The following is a 22,595-nucleotide window of genomic DNA, read 5'->3' on the forward strand; positions in this document are numbered from 1 at the left end:
TGACTCTTTTGTTAGGTATATTCCTAAGTATTTTATTTTTATTTTTATTTTTGCAGCTATTGTAACAGGGGTTGAGTTCTTGATTTGATTCTCTGCTTGTTTGCTGTTGGTGTGTAGAAGAGCTACTGATTTGTGTACATTAATCTTGTATCCAGAAACTTTGCTGAATTCTTTTATCAGTTCTAGAAGCTTTCTGGAGGAGTCCTTAGGGTTTTCAAGGTAAACAGTCATATCGTCAGCAAACAGTGACAGTTTGACTTTGTCTTTACCGATTTAGATGCCCTTTGTTTCTTTCTCTTGTCTGATTGCTCTGGCTAGGGCTTCCAGTACTGTGTTGAAGAGGAGTGGTGAGACTGGGCACCCTTGTCTTGCTCCAGTTCTCGGAATGCTTTCAACTTTTGGCCATTCAGTATTATGTTGACTGTGGGTTTGTCATAGATGGCCTTTATTACATTAAGGTATGTCCCTTGTATGCCAATTTTGCTGAGAGTTTTAATAATATAGGAATACTGGATTTTGTCAAATGCTTTTTCTGCATCTATTGAGATGATCATGTGATTTTTGTTTTTAATTCTCTTTATGTGGTGTATCACATTTATTGACTTGCGTATGTTAAACCGTCTCTACATCCCTGGTATGAAACCCACTTGATCATGGTGGATTATCTTTTTGATATGTCATTGGATTTGGTTAGCTAGTATTTTGTTAAGGATTTTGACATCTGTGTTCATCAAGGATATCAGTCTGTAGTTTTCTTTTTTGGTTATGTCCTTTCCTGGTTTTGGTATTAAGATGATGCTGGCTTCACAGAATGAATTAGGGAGGGTTCCTTCTTTCTCTATCTTGTGAAATAGTGTCAAAAGGATTGGTACCAATTCTTCTTTGAATGTCTGGTAGAATTCATCTGTGAATCCTTCTGGTCCTGAACTTTTTTTGGTTGTTAATTTTTAAATTACCATTTCAGTCTTGCTGCTTGTTATTGGTCTGTTCAGAGTGTCTAATTATTCCTGATTTAAGGTAGAAGGGTTGTATTTTTCCAGGAATTTATCCATCTCTTCTAGGCTTTCTAGTTTATGTATATAAAAGTGTTCATAGTAGCTTTGAATGATCTTTTGTATTTCAGTGGTGTCAGTTGTAATATCTCCTTTTTTGTTTCTTAGTAAGGTTATTTGGATTTTCTCTCTTCTTTTCTTGGTTAATCTTGCTAATAGTGTATCAATTTTATTTATCTTTTTAAAGAACCAGCTTTTTGTTTCATTTATCTTTTGTGGTTTGTTTGTTTGTTTCAATTTCATTTAGTTCTGCTCTGATCTTGGTTATTTCCTTTTTTCTGCTGGGTTTGGGTTTGGTTTGTTCTTTTTTCTCTAGTTCCTTGAGGTGTGACCTTAGAATGTCAGTTTGTGCTCTTTCAGACTTTTGATATAGGTGTTTAGGGCTATGAACTTTTCTCTTAGCACTGCCTTTGCTGTATCCCAGAGGTTTTGATAGGTTGTGTCATTATTGTTTTTCAGTTCAAAGAATTTTTTAATTTCTTTGGTTTTTAATCTTGATTTTGTTTTTGACCCAGTGCTCATTCAGGAGCAGGTTATTTAGTTTCCCTATATTTGCATCGTTTTGAAGGTTCCTTTTGGAGTTGATTTCCAGTTTTATTCCACTGTGGTCTGAAAGAGTGCTTGATATAGTTTCAATTTTCTTAAATTTATTTAGGCTCATTTTATTGCCTATCAAATGGTCTGTCTTGGAGAAAGTTCCATGTGCTGTTGAATAGAATGTGTATTCTGTAGTTGTTGGATGAAATGTTCTGTATATATCTGTTAAATCCATTTGTTCCAAGATATAGTTTAAATTCATTGTTTCTTTGTTGACTTTCTGTCTTGATGACCTATCTAGGGCTATCAGTGGAGTATTGAAGTCCCCCACTATTACTTTTTTGCTGTCTATCTAATTTCTTAGGTCTATTGTTTTATAAATTTGGGAGCACCAGTGTTAGGCACATATATGTTTAGGATTGTGATATTTTCATGTTGGACAAGGCCTTTTACCATTATATACTGTCCCTCTTTGTCTCTTTTAACTGATGTTGCTTTAAAGTTTGTTTTGTCTGATAAAAGAATAGCTACCCCTCCTCACTTTCGGTGTCCATTTGCATGAAATGCCTTTTTTCAACCCTTTATTTTAAGTTTATGTGAGTCCTTATGTGTTAGGTGAGTTCCTGAAGGCAGCAGGTAGTTGGTTGGTGAGTTCTTATCCATTCTGTGGTTCTGTATCTTTTAAGTGGAGCATTTAGGCCATTTACATTCATTCGATGTTAGCATTAAAGGTGAGCTACCGTTACTTTTCTCATGCTCTTTGTTGCCTGTGTACTTTTGTTTTTGTTTTTTTGTTTTTGCCTTTTAACTTGTATTTTTGTTTTATAGGTCCTGTGTGATTTATGCTTTAAAGAGGTTCTGTTTTGATGTAAAAGATTTGTTTCAAGATTTAGAGCTCCTTTTAGCAAAAGGAACCTTCAAAACCATGCAGAAGGTGGTGGTTTGGTAATGGTGAATTCTCTCAGCATTTGTTTGTCTGAAAACGACTGTATCTTTCCTTCATATATCATGCTTAGTTTTGCTGGGTACAAAATTCTTGGCTGATAAATGTTTTGTTTGAGGAGGCTGAAGATAGGTCCCCAATCCTTTTTAGCTTGTAGGGTTTCTGCTGAGAAATCTGCTGTTGATCTGATGGGTTTTCCTTTATAGGTTACCTGGTGCTTCTGTCTCACAGCTCTTAAGATTCTTTCCTTCATCTTAACTTGGGATAACTTGATGACAATGTGCCTAGGCAAAGATGTTTTTGTGATGAATTTCCCAGGTGTTCCTTGTGCTTCTTGTATTTGGCTGTCTATGTCTGTCACAAGGCCAGGAAAGTTTCCTTGATTATTCCACCAAATATGTTTTCCAGGCTTTTAGAATTCTTCCTCAGGTATACCGATTATTCTTAGGTTCAGTTGATTAACATAATCCCAGACTTCTTGGAGGCTTTGTTCATATTTTCTTATTTTTTTGTCTTTGTCTTAGTTGGATTGGGTTAATTTGAAACCTTGTCTTCGAGCTCTGGATTTCTTTCTTCTACTTGTTCAATTTTATTGTTGAGACTTTCCAGGGCATTTCGCATTTCTAAAAGTGTGTCCAAAGTTTCCTGAGTTTTTAATTGTGTTTTCTTTAAGCTGTCTATTTCCTTGAATATTTTTTCCTTCACTTCTTGTATCATTTTTCAGATTTTCTTGCATTGGGCTTCGCCTTTCTCTGGTCCCTCCCTGATTAGCTTAATAACTAATTTCCTGAATTCTTTTTCAGGTTAGAAATCAGGGATTTCTTCTTGGTTTGGATCCATTGCTGGTGAACTAGTGTGATTTTTGGGAGGCGTTGAAGAACCTTGTTTTGTCATATTACCAGGGTTGGTTTTCTGGTTCCTTCTCATTTGGGTAGGCTGTGTCAAAGGGAAGGTCTAGGGCTAAAGGCTATTTGAAGGCTATTGTTCAGATTCTGTTGTCCCATGGGGGGTATTCCCTTGATGTAGTAATCTCTGCCTTTTCCTATGGGTGTGGCTTCCTGTGAACTGGACTGCAGTATTTGTTGTCTCTCTTCTGGGTCTAGCCATCCAGCAAGTCTGCCCGGCTCTGGGCTGGTAGAGGGGGTTTTCTGCAGAGTCCTGTGATGTGAACTGTCTCTGGGTCTCTCAGCCGTGGATACCAGCTGCTTGTTCTGGTGGATATGATGGAGGATGCAGTGAACTCTGTGAGGGTTCTTAGCTTTGGTGGTTTAATGCTCCATTTTTGGGCTGGTTGGCCTCCTGCCAGGAGGTGGCACTTTCCAGAGAGCATCAGCTGTAGTAGGGTGGAGAGGGACTGGTGGTGGGTGAGGCCCTAGAACTCCCAAGGTTATATGCCCTTTGTCTGCCACTACCAGAGTGGATAGGGAAGGACCATCAGGTGGGGGCGGGGCTCGGCCTTCTGAGCTCAGACTTTCTGTGGGTGCGTCTTGCTGGGGCTGCTGTGGGGGATGGGATGAGATTCCCAGGTCACTGGAGTTGTGTTACCTATTATTAGGATTATGGCTGCCTCTGCTGAGTCATGCAGGTTGTCAAGGAAGTGGGGGAAAGCTGGCAGTCACAGGCCTCACCCAGCTCCCATGCAAACTGAAGGGCCAGTCTCACTCCCACTGTGCCCCTACCAGCAGTGCGGAGTCTGTTTCCAGGCTGAGGGCAAGGTGGGCTTGAAAACTTACCCGAGGATATCTGCTTCCCACCTGCGAGAGAAAAGGGCTTTAGTTCTCACCCTGCCTGTGAAGTCGGTATGCAGGATTTGCGCCCTCCCTAGAGTTCTGGCCAGGAGGCTTCTCACGCTGTTCAAATTATTACAAAGTTCAGCTAGATAATTCCTTTTCCCTGTGGAGTTTTACCCCCTGCTCCTCTGGCCACCCTTCTGTTGGATCCCTGTGGTGCCAGGCAGGAATGGGCTGTTTGGGGACCCAGCGAGCTCCCAGGGCCTTTCTGCTCCTTCCCCTACCCCTGTATTTCGCTCGGCCCCCTAACTTGACTCAGCTCCAAGTAAAGTCGAAAACTTCTCCTGCAAACAGACCTTCAACTTCTCCAGTGGGGGTGTGTGTTCGGGAGGAAGTGTGTTCCCACTTCCACAGTTGGGGCACTTAATGGTATTTGGGGTGTCTCCTGGGTGCTGCAGGAGCAGTCCGCTTCCTTCAGAGGGTCTGTGGGTCCTCTCGGGATTGCTGGTTTGTTCTTGCAGTCGATCTGGAGCTAAAATCCACAATGCAAGCCCCTGCATGCTGCTCTGTCCAGAGCTACAATCTAGTCTTGCCTTGTGTCTGCCACGATCTCCTGAATCCTCAATTTTTTATTACTGTAAAAATGATATGCACTTGTGGGAGAAATTTATTATCTCACAAATATTATAGATACCAGCAGGGAAGGTTTATTCTGGTTATGTTAGCAAATTAATTTTGTAGCTTTATATAAAGTGTTTTGTTTTCTCCTTTCTTCCTTTAAAATAAGAATCCATGATTTTTGTCAGCCAGAATGTTCTTTTATGGATTAATGAGTAAATGATCCGAGAGCATTTTGGGATTTGTTAATTAAAGTGTCCATATAAAACGCTTTAATAAATTATCAGTTTTGATGTTTTTAAAATAAAAAGTCCTCCAGAGCAAACCGTAATTGTTGGGGATAATTTAAAAACCTGGAGCATTTGGTATTCTTACGAAAATGGAAAGAGTTTATAAATGCTTTTTAGTTATATCAAGAAGTGTTTCTGGTTTCTTTTGAGATAAATTACAAAATTACATGGATGATGAAAATGTTTTTGCATATTTTCTGTATAGAGTGAACTTCTCATTTCTATCTTGTATTTTAATGCCATGTAGATGGTTAGATGCACTCTGGCTTGGGTACCCAAAATGGAGCAACTTGGGGTCTTATGTATTGGCAGTCCTAAGGAACAGAAAGTTGGCAGAGGGAGGAAACAGCTCACTGAAGGGGAAAGTGGGTTAGTTGTGGGATACAATTAATCTATCTGAGGCGCCAGCTTGTTAATGACATTTATCAAGCATTTATTGAATTCCCATTATTGTTTGACACTGTGACAGGTCCTATAGGTACCAAGTAGTGTATAGGTTAGTCTTTGTCCTGCAAAGAGAGATAAATATAAATAGACAAATAGTTACTGAAAATATTACAGTCTAGCCACATACATGTGCCAAAAATTATTGAGAACAGAGCATTGGCTATGACTAAATTCTTAATTTCCTAGTTGAGCAAGAAGGGATAATTGTTCCATGCAGAAGAAATAAAATTTACAGTACGTTTACGAAAATTACAAGGAACTAGGAAAGTCTAGGGCCAGAATTTGAAGGCTTTGTATACTGTGTGAAAATACTTTACCTTTATTTCACTATTTAGACGGTGGTGTAGGATCAGGGTTGTTTATATATATTTTAAAATTTTACAGACCGTGATGGATTAATAGTTTTATAAAATACAATCAAAAATAATCATAGAAAGATGAAATAAAGATATATGAAATAAAGTCCCAAGTTGTTATTTAGATTGAACCAACATAAAATGATTCTTGTATTTGTCTGTTTTCATGCTGCTGATAAAAACATACCTGAGACTGGGCAATTTACAAAAGAAAGAGGTTTAATTGGACTTACAGTTCCACATGGCTGGGGAGGCCTCACAATCATGGCTGAAGGCAAGGAGGAGCAAGTCACATCTTATGTGGATGGCAGCAGGGAAAGAGAGAGCTTGTGTGGAGAAACTCCCGTTTTTAAAACCATCAGATCTCATGAGATCCATTCACTATCACGAGAACAGCACAGGAAAGACCTGCCCCCATGATTCAGTCATCTTCCACCGGGTCCCTCCTACAACACATGGAAATTATGGGAGCTAAGATGAGATGAGGTGGGGACATGGAGACAAACCATATCAATTCTATACAATTGCTATAGAACACTCTTTCTGTACTGTCCTCATCATGGATTAGTAACAAATATTTAATGTCTAGTAATTCTTGGACTTGTGATGGTCTGTGGGCCATACTTACAGTGGTATTGATCTTGTGGTGATAAATGATCCCTGCAGATTTTTAAGCAAAGAATAGCATGATTGTATTTGTTTTTAACACAGTGAATTTTTTTTGCAGTATGGGTGATGATTAGGTTTCAGGCTGAAGGGCTGGAAACCAAGGAACCCTGGAATCATCAGCATTTGAGGGGTAGCTGGACATGAAGGAGAAAGTGAAAGTGACTTTGTTTATATTAATAATTCATGTGGGGAGTAGTTTCCCTACTAGGCCATAAGCTTATAGAAGGCAGGGGTTATATTTCTTTTTAACTCCTAAGATTAAATAGACATTTCAGAAATATTTGATGAATGAATGAATAAATGAATGAATGTGTCAGAGAGGTAAAGGCAGAACCAGGAGAGAGTAGAGTGTTTAAAACTGGAATAAGAAGAATTTCAGGCTAGAGAATGTAATAAACAGAACCAAATGCTTTCAAATCAGGGAAGATGACAATTTAATAATTATGTATTGGACTTAGTAATTTGAAAGTCCTTTGGGAGACCAGCTTTATCAGTGTGGTAAAGTTAGAAGCCAGCTTATAATGTGTTGCCTATCTCTACTATCTGGTAAGGGAGTGAGTAGAAAGATCTTTTAAAAGATGGCACTTCGTTAATTAATGTTCGTTTATTTATTGAGGAAGAAAAGTAATGATAATCTTCTGTATCAATTTAATATTATGTGTGAATGTAAGATCAATAATATATATTATTTTTCTTCCATTTCAGCAGGGGAACTACCATCTATTAAATGGAATTGGGATTGATTTTTTTCTATAGTTGGTTCCAATTGAGAAGAAAACTAAAATGTGAATTTTTTGCTTGGTTTTGTTTCAGATGGATTTTTATTGAATTCATTCCTTAATATTATTTTCGTTTTTAATTTTTTAAAAATAGATGCAGGGGTTGCATATGCAGGTTTGTTACAGGGATATATTGCATAATGGTGAGGAGGTTTGGGCTTCTGTTTTACCCATCACCTGAATAATAAAAATTGTTCCCAATAGGTAATTTTTTCAGTTGTTACTCCCTTTCCATCCTCCCCACTTTTGGAGACTGCAGTGTCTATTATTTCCCTCTTTATGTCCATGTGTACCCATTGTTTAGTTCCCACTTTTAAGTGAGAATATGCAGTATTTGATTTCCTGAGTTATGTCACTTAGGATAATTGTCTCTAGCTCCATCCATGCTGCTGTGAAAGACATTTCTTTTTTTGTGTGATTGTGTAGTATTCCATGGCATATATACACCAGATTTTCTCTATTCAATCATCCATTAGTGTACACTTCAGTTGATTCCATGACTTGGCTATTGTGAATAGTTCTGTGATAAACATACAAGTGCAAGTGTCTTTTTGATATAACAGTTTCTTTTCCTTTGTCATTCTCTAATATTCTTTATTGATTATTAGAATCCTTCCAATAACATTCCATTTCCATTAGAGAATAAAGTTTACTCTTGTTCTGTGCTGTGCCAGGTTTATATTTGGCCAAAAGTTTGTAAGAAAAATATGGCTTGAAAGTGTGTGGGATATAATTCCTTCTGAAGAGTCAGAAAACTGAAAAGCATTTGAAGGCTGTTAATAGAAAGAATAGAAGTTAGGGGTAGTATCATTATATTTGCTAATTTAACAAGTTTGTCTTCAGTTGTTTTATTTCTTATAATCAGATTTTGATAGGATCTTTAAATTTAAAAAACATTACATCTGCTGCGTAAGTGATGGGCATTCTCATACAATGCCACATGGACTATTGATACATCATCTTTTAATATTGTCTAGATGAAAACTTTATTTGAAATTTTCTTCTCCTGATTGCTTTTTTTAAAATACTAAAATAAACATTGGGTATTTTTCACCCTTTCCCCAAAAGATTATGTTCATTTTATAGTATAGAGAGTAATGAAAATCCAGGAGATTTAAGGCAATCCACAATATTATGTGAAAACGTTAATCATTTTAATGCTTTTTTTGTTATTAAGTAAAAACATTCAGCATTCTTCACAATAATTTCAATAGTTATCTCTAAATCTTTTTATAGAATGAAGACCAGCAAGAAGTAATCCTTGTCAGAACAGATCAGTCTGGAAGAGTATGGCCTGTGAACACACCTGGAAAATCTCTTGAATCACAAGGAGGAAGAAGAAAGAGACAGATGGTATGTTTAACATATGTCTTTGTTTATTAATTCAGAATTCCTTCTTCCTCTTGGGGCTTTCTTTGTATCAGATTATAAAATATTTTCTGAATTGTGGCTTTTGAATGCTAATATTGGAAGGTAGTAAATGATGTTGTTATTACTTTTATTCTTAGTTATATCTCTTTGCCTTTTACAGAATGGAAACTAATCCAACTGTATTTTTTCAAATAGTTGTTAACATTGAATGTTTAAGGCAATTTTAATTTTGGTGTACATTTCTTTGACGTTGTTTTCAGCTGCTTTTGGCATACTTGCTATAGCTCTTAGGGAAAACTTTGGTCTCTCAGAGCTGTTACTAGTGTTAGACAGCTAACTTGAGACCTGGTGATGGAGTATCCATACACAGTAATGGCTTAATTATGTAGGTGCCATGATCCTTTATAAAACTAATTTTCTTTTCCATTTTCCAACTCTAGTAATTAGTTTTTAGCACTACCTTGAGGCTCTTGACATGGCAAAAACAACATATTCAGCTTTCCCAAGTTAGTTTTTTTATTTTAAATTTGGAAGATCAGACAAGTGATAATTGCATATACAAAAGAACTGTTCATTCAGAGTATTTCTGTCAAATGTTTATTTTTTGCCTGTTGAGTGCCTGTGTTGCTAGAGATTCTAATTAATTCATCCAACAAATAGAAGTGGGATAGATATGTCTTCTCATGTAATGGGAGGAATTTGGTAGTTGGCGAGGAGGTACAGGAGGAGAATAGTAAAGGTTTGAATTACATGAAATGGTGGAACTGACTAGGGATCCATAAATGCATTGTCAGAAGGCATCAAGGGCCCTTTTTGAGTTGCGTATTACTGAGCAATCTAGGTATAGGAGTAAAGAAGGTAGACACTTTCATTCATGAGTAGAGTTTGCTCTTTGAGTATAATGAAAGGACAAGAGGGCTGGAAATTAAGTGTCTGGAGCCAGGGGTTGAAGTCATGGGATATGAGGTTTAAGCTAGTAAAGATAAGAATAGTAATGTTGGAAAATGTAGTTGCACCCCTGTTCCAAAGATCTCAAAGAAGTTAAAGACAAGGTTTTATTTGGATAAGGGAATGTGAGAGCAGCATTGGAAAGATTTGATTTGGGAGGAAATAAACAGTATTTTTCTGTTCCACACCTGGGTGTGGAACCAACTGATAGGAAAATCTGGGACTGAATTAGATGGAGACCAGAATATCAGCTTTGCTTTTGATAAAGCTGTTTACAGAACAAGGGTTTAGTAATTAGAAGTTGGTCTCTTAGTTCGGGCTACTATAACATAGACTGGATGGCTTAAACAAGAGAAATTTATTTCTCACAGCTCTGGAGACTGAAAAGTCCAAGATTAGGATGCTGGCAGCTTCATTGTCTGATGAGGGCATGCTTACGGGTTTGTAGATGATAGTCTTCTTGTATCCTCAAATGGCAGAGAAAAGAGAGAGAGAACGAATGCTCATGTCTTTTAATAGAGGTACTGTATTAGTCAGGGTTCCCTAGAGGGACAGAACTAAGAGGATAGATGTATATATGAAGGGGAGTTTATCAAGGAGTGTTGACTCACACAATCACAAGGTAAAGTCCTACATAGGCCATCTGCAAGCTGAGGAGCAAGGAAGCCAGTCCAAGTTCCAAAGCCTCAAAAGTAGTGAAGCCAACAGCACAGCCTTCGGTTCTGTGGCTGAAGGCCCAAGAATCCCGGGCAAACCACTGGTGTAGTCCAAGAGTCCAAAAACTGAAGAACTTGGAGTCTGATGTTTGAGGGCAGGAAGCATCCAGCATGGGAGAAAGATGAAGGCCAGAAGAGTCAGCAAGTCAAGTCCTTTCAACATCTTCTAGCTGCCCTGGCAGCTGATTAGATGGTTCCCACCCACACTGAGGGTGTGTCTGTCTTTCCCAGTCCACTAACTCAAATGTTAATCTCCTTTAGCAACACCCTCACAGACACACCCAGGAACAATACTTTGCATCCTTCAGTCCAATCAAGTTGACACTCAGTATTAACCATCACAAGTTCTGATCCCATTTCTGAGTACTTCATGCTCATAGCCCAGTTACCTCCCAAAGACCTTGCATCTTAATACCTTCATATTAAGATTTCAACGTGTGAATTTTGGGGCAACATAATCATTAAATTCATAGCAGTGGATTTGCTAATATTTCACCTCTTTTTTGATATACTTACTCCATTTCTGGATAACTTCAGTCTTCCCACCACAGTAGTAAGGAATTTTAACTATAAGGAGAAGGAGAGCAGAAAAGAGAGAAGAAGGGGTAGAGCAGTTTTGCTCTTTCATCAAAACTCAGAAAGCAGATCATATCATGCTTCCATCCCTGGGGAAGAGGAAAGAGGCAGAAGTAGGGAGTGTAATTCTAATGGAAGTTTTTTCACATAGAAACTGGCAGACTAGGGATAAACTGGAAGGAAAGGTTGTGATTACATAGTGGGATTTTTACATTTAACATCAGATTTTTATGTAATTCATTAAGAAATACTTTAGAGACCCATATTTTCATTAAATTAATAATGTTCATTTTGTCATAGGTTTCAACCCATGAGGAAAAAGAAAGGGTCAGATACTTTCATGATGATGATAATCTAAGCCTAAATGATTTGGTCAAAAATGAAAAGATGGGAACAGCAGAAAATCAAAACAGGCTCTTTATGAGAATGGCATCTAAGGTAAGATATATTCCTAGGATACCTCTGAATTTTGAGAAGCTGGTTATTCAGTGTAACAGTGATCTGCTTTTTGGAGAGATCTGGTTCTCTCTAATCTTGCTTCATTTTATTAAATTAAATCCTTTGTAAGACTTATTAGAAACATGCATTTTGGAATTGATCTGGTTGAGAAACAGACATTTGAAATTTTGTTTGTTTTTAAATGTAGACTGTGGTTTATTTCTTTAATGCATTCTGTGGAGATTTTAATTACATGTTTGCGTATAATTAAAATCGCAGAAGAGAAAATGTTAAGCCAGAGTTAATGATTGACAGTGCTCTGATAGTTAGGTTACCACTTTGTCTTGTCTTAACGTTCCTCCAGTTCTTCATAATTGTACCATGAAGAGGAAGAAGAAAATATTTGCACTAATATATTATGGATTATGGAGAGGCATCTGGGAATAATCTTAAATCTATTTATATGAAAATCTATATTATTTTAACACATCATTATGGGTAGGATGAATTTTTGTTTCAAATAGCATTCTTTGTTGCAGTCTCTTCCATTGAAGTCTCTTCCAAACACTACCATTAACATTTTTTATAAAAGAGACACTGGTATTTAAACTGTTCTGTAACAGGTTTTGGCAAACTGTGACCCCTGTAGGAAAAATTCAGCCTACTGTCTGTATTTGCAAATAAAGTTTTATTGAAGTACTGCTATACACATGCGTTTACATATTATCTAAGGCTGCCTTCACTCTATAATGGCTGAATTGAGTAGTTGTGACAGAGAGTGGATAGTCCATAAAGCTGCAAATATTTTCTGTGTGGCTTTTTACAGAAAAAAATGGCTAACTTCCACCCTATAATAACAGTGGTTACTTTTTGGTAGTGGGAGTTTGAACTGAGTCACTGAGATATAGGCATGGGATGGGGAGACCTTTCACTGTATATCTTTTCAGACTTACAATCTTTTATTTTTTAACTTTTAATATTCACATAACTATGTAAGTATGTTACCTCGTAAAAAAATTAAACAATGAAAACTAAGATAAAGTAACCAAGGTATCTGTATGTGTATGTGTGTGTTGGGGAAGAGGGCAATAAAGTAAAATTGAGTTTAAATGGAAATGGCTTTTCTACCTATCACCAAGAGTTACATGAGATCTTACATTTAGCCCATTAAGATAATTTTACCTCTGTTTATTTTGGAAAAATGCCAGAAATTTCCTAGGGTCTGGAATTTTAATGCAGAAAGAAGGAAGACATGTTTTTATTAGAGTTTCCTTTTCAGAAGTGGTACCTCTGTATATGAAGTCTGAATTAAATAGTTTTAGTAATCTTATAAACCATTCAAGTTTATTAATCATAAACCATTCAAGTTAAAGAAAAATCCTTCTTAAAAATTGTAATAGCACTGGGCGCGGTGGCTCACCCCTGTAATCCCAGCAATTTGGGGGGCCTGGGCAGGCAGATCATGAGGTCAGGAGTTTGAGACCAGCCTGGCTAACATAGTGAAACCCCATCTCTACTAAAAATACGAAATTAGTCGGGTGTGGTGGCACGCACCTGTAGTCCCAGGTCCTCGGGAGGTTGAGGCTGGAACCCGGGAGATGGAGCTTGTGGTGACCTGAGATCGTGCCACTGCATTCCAGCCTGGACGACAGAGCAAGACCCCGTCTCAAAAAAAAAAAAAAAAATTGTATAGCCATTTGTCAGTTCAACAGTTATTATTGAACACTTAATTAGTGTCAGATACCATTTTAGTTGAGGGATACAGAGAAGCAATTAAGTCAAAGTTTGTGCCCTCAGGCACTTGTATTTCTAGTGGATGAGAAAGTCAACAAATATATAAACTATATAACAATATATTATAAAATTGAAAACAGTTTTGTAGAAAATGAAGCAAAGTAGAAAGAGCTGGGATGATATTTTCAACAGCGTGTTGTTGAGGGAAATTCTTTATAGGTGACATTTCATCAGACTGAAAAAAGTGAGTGAGAGGTCCTTGTGAATATCTGAGGGAAGATTATTTCAAGTAGAAGAAACAGCAAAGGATCCAAAGCAGAGACAAGCTTGAAGAACATCAACAGACTGCAGAAAAACAAGTGTGACTGGTATTAGAGGGAGGAAGAGAAAGAGAAGTAGAGATGAGATAGGAGACATAAGTCAGATTACATAAGGTAGGGGGCCCATATACCTGGGCCATGGATGGGTACTGGTCTGTGGCCTATTTGGAACTGGGCCACACAGCAAGAGGTGAGCGGAGCGGGCCAGCCAGCGTTATTGTCTGATCTCTGCCTCCTGTCAGATCAGCGGCAAGATTCTCATAGAAGCATGATCCCTGTTCTGAGTTAGACATGTGAGGGATCTAGGTTACACATTGCCTTACAAGAATCTAATTCCTGTTGATCTGAGGTGTAATAGTTTCATCCTGAAAGCACCCCCACCCCCACCACCGCCCTGCTGCCCTGTCTGTGGAAAAATTGTCTTCCACAAAACTGGTCCTTGGTGCCAAAAAGGTTGGGGACTGCTGAGGTAGGATCTTACAGGCCATGGATAACTTTCATATTTGTTTTAATGATGGGGCCATTTGAAAGTCTTTTTTTTTTGCAAGGCTGTGTCATGATTTGGTTTATATTTTGACAGAATCTTTCTGGCTGCTCTTTTGAGAAGGCAATGTAGAGAGGCATTAGTGGAAGCAGGAGATCACTTAGAAGGAGAGTATTGTATTAGTTCAGATAGAGCCATGGATGGATTACAGTGTTAAAACTGGTGAAAAGTGTCAGGATACGGGGCATTGCTGGTGCCACATATTGAAATGGGAAGAATTGCAGGAGGGACAAATTTTGGAGGGGTGGGAAATCAAGAATACTGTTAGGGATGTGTGAAGTATGAAATGCCCGGTCACATGATAGTGTGGGGTGACTGCCCCTGGAGTTCTGGGTAGATGCTGGTTCTCCCATATAGATTTGGATGCATTAGATTTTTTTTGAGATGGAGTCTTGCTCTGTCACCAGGCTGGAGTGCAGTGGCTCAATCCAGGCTCATTGCAACCTCTGCCTTCTGCGTTCAAGCGATTCTCCTGCCTTAGCCTCCTGAGTAGCTGGGATATAGGCGCGCACCACCATGCCCCGCTAATTTTTGTATTTTTAGTAGAGACAGGGTTTCACCATGTTGGCCAGGATGGTCTCTGTCTCTTGACCTCGTGATCCGCCTGTCTCGGACTCCCAAAGTGCTGGGATTACAGGCATGAGCCACTGCGCCTAGCCCCGTGTTAGCATTTAAATAGTATTTAAAGCAATGAGATTGAAGAAATTATTAATGAGGAGAGTCGGAAGACTGTGTCTTGGAGAGGACAGAAAGGATTCAGCAAATAAAACTGAGAAGTGCAGCCAGTGAGGCAGAAGGAAAACCAAGGGTGTGGTGTGTCAGAAGACGGAGGAGGTTGTGAATGACTGTGTCAGCTGCTTCTAAGAGTTGAGGAAAATCTTTGAAGATGGGAAATGGCCACTGGATTTGGCAGTGTAGAGGTTTCTGGTGACTTTAATAACTATGGGGTTTTTTTGGTCCAATAAGGAAAAAAGCCTGATTATGTTGGGTTCAAGAGTGAATTTGAGAAAAATTGACCTTAGAAAGGAGCTGATTACCACCCGTCAATTATATAAGGAGGAAAGGCAGAGTATTAGTATATAGATGTAGGTAGGTTCTTAAATTTGGTAGTAGAAAAATGAACAGGTGTGGTGGCTCACACATGTAATCCCAGCACTTTGGGAGGCCAAGGTGGGAGGATCACTTGAGGCCAGGAGTTCGAGACCTGTCTGGGCAACAAAGAGAGACCCCTATCTCTACAAAAAATAAAAAATCAGCTGGGTATGGTGGTACTTATCTGTAGTTTCAGCTACGCAGGAAGCTGAAGTGGGATGATCACTTGAGTTTAGGTGGATGTCTGAAACTGTGGATGGTACCAAACCTTATATATGCTATGTTTTTTCCTATTCATACATACCTATGGTAAATTTTAACTTATAAAGTATAATTGATAGACATAGTAAGAGATTAACCACAATAATCATAAAATACAAGTATAACAATATGTCAGCATCGCTACTCTTGCAATTTCAGGCTGTTATTAAGTAAAATAAGGGTTACTTGAACACAAACTCTTTTATGCTGCAACAGTCAGTCATAACTGAGATAGCTACTGAATAACTAAATAGACAGGTAGCATACACAGCATGGTTGTGCTGGACAAAGGGCTGATTCATGTCCCCTGCGGGGGATGGAGTAGAACAGCGTATTTCATCACACTACTCAGAATGCCGTACAATCTAAAATTTATGAATTGTTTATTTCTGAAATTTTCCATGTAATATTTTCAAACTACAGTTGACTGCAGGTAACTGCAGCCACAGGAAGTGAAACCGCAGATAAAGAGGGGTTACTGTATTGTATAGGATTGCTTATTTAATATTAGCTGATTTGGCAATAATTGCATCTTCATTACTTTCCCTAAACATTTTACATCTTTGATTTTTTTAATTGATGTTTACTAAGCTAGAACATTATAGAAGCTAGAATACTATAAAAATTTACCAATGACATTTGGCCCTTAAAATTTCTATTTCTGGTCTGTATTAGCTGAAATAGAAAGTTTTGACTTACAAAATAATGTCCCAATTTTATAAGATGACATGTTTTGGATTAAATAGTTATATGAAACCATTCCTATTAAAATCTGTTTATGAGAAGTCTTACTAGGATAGATAGTAGGCACTCAATAAATGTTTCTTCCTCGCCTTTCATTCATTTTTTACATTATTTATAAATATATGCTTGTTTTGTTTTTTATATGATTTAGATATTACCCGGTAATCAGCAGGAATCATCCAGAACTGGTAGCATTAATAAACCTACAGATTAGATAAACTATTGAATGTGCAGCTGATACACATTCAATCCAGACTTTTAAAAAAATTTTTGATTGATCAATTTATATATTATTGAATTTGTAGTAGTGTTGTGTTAATATCTTGACAAATGTGTTATTTTTATCCAAGCAAAAATTTTTTTTGTATTATTTAATGGAGGTGTTTTTTCTAAATATGCAAAGCAATGCCAGTTCCTACCTGTGGGGCCAATGGAAGTACAGGTTGCTATGGAAATGCTGATTTTGCATTGGGATTTTTAGTTCATCCTGCCTAATAATTACAGCAGAGTAGCAATTTGTTTTGTATGTTTAATAATTAAAATCAGCTCTGCTAAAAATTTGAAGTGTTACTAAAAGCCTATAAAAAAAAGAAAGTATTTGAAGTGTTGGCCATTTCTAAGAATACTATGCTTAATCCTTTCACTCTTAAAAGTTTATGAACTAAAGTAGCTAAGTTATTGAATTTTTGATAGTAATATTGCTGGTATATAGTTTAGTTATGTCAAATATTTTCATGAATGACTCCAAAAGCTCATTATCCTATGTTTCTTTTTATTATTAGTTTAAAATCATTAGTCTAGTTTAAAGTCATTAGAGGTTGGTGAACTTTTTATGTTTCTTTTTATTATTAGTTTAAGGTCATTAGTCTAGTTTAAAGTCATTAAATAGAGGTTGGCAAACTTTTCTTGTAAAGGGCCAGATAGTAAATATTTTTAGCTTTCTGTTGCAATTACCAGCACTGCTGTTGTAGCACAAAAGCAGCCATACACAGTATGTAAATGAATGGGTTTGACCATATTCCAACAAAACTTTATTTACAAAAACATATGGATGGCCTGATGTGGCCTGGAAGTTGTAGTTTTTTTCAATCCCTGGACTAGGATATAAAATCTTCAATGCAAATGTATTTGAATTTGGGTACAGGTTGAACATACCTCATCCAAAAATTAGAAATCTGAAATGCATTAAAATTCAAAATTTTGGGGGCAGCAAAATAGTGACACATTTGCTTTTTGATGGTTCAGAATACACAAACTTTGTTGCATGTACTATTTAAAACATTGTATAAAATTACCTTCAGGCTATATGTATTAGGTATATATGAATCATAAATGAATTTCAAATTTAGACTTAGGTCTCATCCCCAAGATGGAATGTATATGTAAACATTTCAAAATCCAAAACAATTCAAAATCTGAAACACTTCTGGTTCCAAGCATTTTGGATAAGTGATATTCAACCTGTATTTCTCTTACTTAGTAGTTTCCCTGAAAATGGATCTTGGGCCTTGGGAAAAGTAGCTAGTCAGGAATAGTCGATATAAATTTATAAAACAAGAGTCTGCTTATTTATTTAGTCAACAAATGTTAATTGAACTCATTCAGTGTATGAGGTGTTCTACTGGGGACACACTGGCACATGAAGAAGAAATGATCCTTGACTTTGTGGAGCTTATTAGGCTAGTGGGGAAAAGGAAGCACTAAATAAATAGCTGTGAAAAATAGTTCAGTAATCTTGGATGTACAAAGAACTGTGACAGACAAGTGAAAAGTCTTTTGGAAGTAACACCTGGGTGACCCAATTTAAACTAGGGGCACAGGAAAGGTTTCATGTTGAATGGAAATCTGATACTACCTGGGCTCAGTATTCAGATCTGCCCTATTGCCTTTTGCTGTTGATGCTGTTGATGTGCATTTTACTTTTTATTAGTACCTTATATTTGTTTATTTAATTTTTATTGCCCATTCTTTTCTTACATTTCCAAAATTCAGATTATATTTATGTTCTTTCCAGTTGTATTTTACCATTAAATCTTTAATAGCATATCTTTCTTATAACAAAACCAAGAAAGGTATCTCATGACAAATATGAACTTAATTGTGTTTGTACAGGGGAATTATGATTCTTGGTTTTTTATCCTTTCTATATTTTTCAGTTTTTTGAATATGTACTACATAATTAATGAAAAGAGGGGAATAAAAAATACCCTGAAAAAGATGTGTAGAGAAAAACTCTCTTTTAAACTGTGTTTTTCCTCTACTCTTACATCACAGTCATCGGCACAGAAGACTTCTGTGACCAAATGTGTGGGGTTTTTTTCTCCACACACCGAGCCGTGGATACCAGCAAGATGTCCTCTAATTCTATTCCAACACTGTCTACCTAGGGATAGTGTCTGATTCCACAGGTTGGGGTCTCAGTCCCCAAGTCTGTCCCCCAGATGCCCAGACTGGTACCAGTCACAAGTCCGGGCTTCCAGAACTTCTGACCACCCAGCTTCAAGTTGGGGTTCACATGACCCCCCCACTTCGGATACGATCAATTTGCTGGAACGGCTCACAGAATTCAGGGAAACACTTAAATTACATTTACTGGTTTATTATAAAGTTTATCATAAAGGATATAGGTGAAGAGACGCGTAGGGCGAGGTATGGGGTTGCAGAGCGTGCTTCCTTGCCATCCCTGGGAGTGCCACCCTCCAGGAACCTCTGCGTGTTCAGGTATCCAGAAATTCTCTAAACCCAGTCCTCTTGGGTTTTTATGAGGCTGCATGACTTCAGTATTCCTTCCCCCATTGCATAGGGTGTGACCCTCTTTGGGGATGGTCTTAAGACCCACAATAAAAAAGGTAGGAGAAGATTAGAGTCCTGCCTTGGAGCAGGTGAAAGGAGGGCAGGAGAGAGACTCTGTTTCCTGAGGCCTGCCTCTGAGGCTTGAGATACCCAACATTATAATACAAGACTGTAACAATAGCTATGGGAGTTATGAATCAGGAACTGTGAATGAAAACCAACGCATATCATAACACCACAGAAGCGTATGTTGGTCTAATTTTCTTACCATAGATATGCCAGTATGTTTACTATGTTATGTTACTTTATTATGTTCTAGAACATAATAGGTATATAGTAACTTATTTTGGATAAGGAAATTTCTTCCTTTGAAATCATAGAGCCAAAGAATTTTAGTTTTCGAAAGGGACCTTACTAATCTTGTTTCACCTTTCACATTTTACACCTGAGGGAACTGAGGCTTTGAGAGAATTAAATGACTTATGCAAGGCTAAGTAACTTTCCTAGTCCCTACAGCTAGTGAGTTGCAAAAGCCAGCACTAGAAGCTTCAGCTTTACTTTTCAGTCCACATTAAACAGTACTGTCATTCAAATGACTCATGTTAATGGATAGTTGTTGACTGTTGCCTAAATTTAATTGTCTTTGTCCAATTTCCATGTATCATTTATTGGTATTTGGGAATAATAAGCTGTGTATGCTTTGCTCTTTCTTAAAATACATTCTATTGACTCCAACATTCTTTAAATATAAACTCTTCCATTTAAAATTTAAGACGTCAGTGTTACCTTGGCAACGTAAACTCAGGCACTTCTTCAAGAGATCTATATACATCTTTCCTCATTAATTTTGTTGAGACTGTGGGCAGTAATTTTATCCTTTTTGTACTACTAGGGCATTAAACATGGGCTGGAAGGGAGGAAAAATGGAAGGTATAAGAGGAGAATGATAAGGGAGAGATAAAAAGACTCCAGTAATTAGGATTTTACCTTAAATGATAAAAAAGATGATTTTATTGTCTAATAAAGTGTTTGTATTTTTACTGATTTATTTTCTTTTGTTTGTAACGCTGAAAGCTTAATATATTTTCCCCTGGAAGTAGTCTTTAAGATGCATATTACATGTTTCTCTAATAATATACACTTGAAATCCTCTACTTTTTTATTCTCAGTAAACTAATAACACCAAATTTTGAGAGATTAAGTGATATACCATTCTTAAATGTATGATTAGAATAAGGTAAGGAATATTGAAATTGCCAGCTTATTGCAGCAACCCCTTGGTCATTTTCATTCTCATAGACTTTAATAGATATACAGTGAAAGTATCTTTGGAAGAGACCAAATCCAAGAGTATGAAATCATGTATATGTTCCTGTGATATCCCCTAAAGGAAATTTGAAATTTGGATGTCATAAAATAATAATGTGATATTTTGCCTTTTTATAGAACTGAATAAGATAAGTATTGACTTAGTTTATTCATTTTCCAAAAGATGTAAGCTTGAATCCAGTTCAAGCTGCTGAACAAAATACTTTTTGTTTTTCTGAACCTCACCTATGGGTGATGGGAGTGGGAAGAAGGTGGGATCAGAGGAAGAATTTATTTCATGTTTTTTAGTTCAGGTCCTAGTTGGGTTTTTTATGGCAAAATATACATAACATAAAATTTACCATTTTAACCATTTACAGTATACAATTCAGTGGCATTAAGTATTAATAAATTGACAATATTTTGCAACCATCACCACTATCCATTTCCAGAACATTTTTTCATTATCTCGAACAGAAGCTCTATACCCATTAAACAGTAGTTCTCCTTCCCACTGTCCTGCTCACTTCCATTTACCCCAACCTCCTGGTCACCTCTTTCTGTCTCTGTGAATTTGCCTGTTCTAGGTAATTAATAATAGGTAGAATCATATAATACTTGTCCTTTTGTATCTGATTTATTTTACTTAACACAATGTTTTCAAGTTTTGCAAGTATTTAGCATGTTTAAGAATTTCATTGCTTTTTAAGGCTGAATAACTCTATTATATGTATATAACACATTTAAAAACTCCATTCATTTGTTCATGGACACTTGGGTTGCTTCCATCTTTTGGCTGTGTGAATAATGCTTTTATGAACATTGGTGTGCAAGTCTCTGCTTTCAATTTGTTTGGGTATATATTAATATTTAGACTTGGAATTGCTAGACCATATGGTAACCGTATGTTTGGCTTTTTGAGGAACCACCAAACTATTTCCCACAGTTTGAACAATTTCACTAGCAATGCACGTAGTTTCCAACAGTGTCTGCACATTCTTGCCAACACTTATTTTTTTTTATTTTGTTTTGTTTTTTGTAAAAGCTATCCTTGGTGTGAAGTGGTATCCGTTGTGATCAGGTCCCAGTTCTTGACCCTGGTGAGATTTTATGAGGTCTTCTGGACAGTTCTCTCAGATTTTAATCTAAGTTTAAATTGTTGACAGTTGAGCATACTGGTTTAATAGCTTCACTATCCATAGAGTCCAAAATGATATGAAGTTTATATTTAATCAATGAATTCATCTATTTCCAATGGATTTAAGGGCTTGGAGCTTGAAGGATAGTTTCACAGTTTTGATTAAAATTTTGATTTAATAAATATTGTCATAAAATTTGAAATGGTTTTGTAAGAATTAGACTGCAGTCTATTTTTCATTGTTGGTAATCCTTGTGTAATAATGCAGCACTTATTAAATAGATTCATTGCAAACCATTTTTTTCTACATAATGACACTAGAAAAAGCCTCTAGTTTTCATAGAGTTTTTATTCAAGGATCTTAGTATCTGACTTTTTTTTTTTTTTCTTGAGACGGAGTCTCGCTCTGTCACCCAGGTTGGAGTGCAGTGGCGCGATCTCGGCTCACTGCAAGCTCAGGCCATTCTCCTGCCTCAGCCTCCCGAGTAGCTGGGACTATAGGCACCTGCAACCAGGCCTGGCTAATTTTTTTTTTCTGTTTTTAGTAGAGACGGGGTTTCACTGTGTTAGCCAGGATGGTCTCGATCTCCTGAGCTCGTGATCCACCTGCCTCAGCCTCCCAAAGTGCTGGGATTACAGGCGTGAGCCACCGCGCCTGGCTGAGTATCTGATTCTTAATAAAATGACAGTTAATTTGTAGTATTTCAGGTTTTTCTTTATGCAGACATCAAAATGGGAAAACAAATTAGCTTTCATGGTTAGAAGACATTAATATTTTTGTATGTTTAAAATTTAGGTTATGAATTCACTTCTGGTAACTTCTTCTGTAACCAGGCTTGAATTTAGAAACTGATTGAACAGGTTATCAGTAATAAATCAGTTTAACTCTAACTCATGTGGATGGTTGTTATTAGTGGATACAAAAGAACTTTTCATGTGCAGTTATCACAATCAGAATCCCTCTGGAACATGGCTTCACAGCCTTAGCACTATTGATATTTTGGGCTGGCTAAATCTTTGTTTTAGGACTGTCTGTGAACCATAGAAGGTTTAGTAGCATCCCTGGCCTCTGGCCAGTAAATACCAATAGCAACCCCTCTCACCCTAAGTTGTGACAGCCAAAAATGTCTCCAGATATTGCCAGATGTCCCAAATAAGGGCCAGGAAGCAAAATTGCCTCATTTGAGAACA

The 22,595-nt window shown here is 37.1% G+C and overlaps 1 protein-coding gene across 2 annotated transcripts in view; it reads left to right on the top strand.

Annotated features, from left to right (window-relative positions):
- Positions 1–22,595, top strand: part of CWF19L2 (CWF19 like cell cycle control factor 2) — a 134,292-nt gene that overhangs the window by 66,033 nt on the left and 45,664 nt on the right. For both annotated transcript variants that reach the window (XR_004033653.1, XM_030829429.1), the window contains exons 11-12: positions 8,658–8,774; positions 11,333–11,470. Coding sequence is in view for 1 of the 2 variants with exons in the window: in XM_030829429.1 (XP_030685289.1) it covers positions 8,658–8,774; positions 11,333–11,470 (255 nt within the window). In the remaining variant the exon portion in view is untranslated. The remainder of the gene's footprint in view (positions 1–8,657; positions 8,775–11,332; positions 11,471–22,595) is intronic.

Source organism: Nomascus leucogenys, chromosome 15 (assembly GCF_006542625.1).
Source record: "Nomascus leucogenys isolate Asia chromosome 15, Asia_NLE_v1, whole genome shotgun sequence".
NCBI classification, from domain to species: Eukaryota; Metazoa; Chordata; class Mammalia; order Primates; family Hylobatidae; genus Nomascus; species Nomascus leucogenys.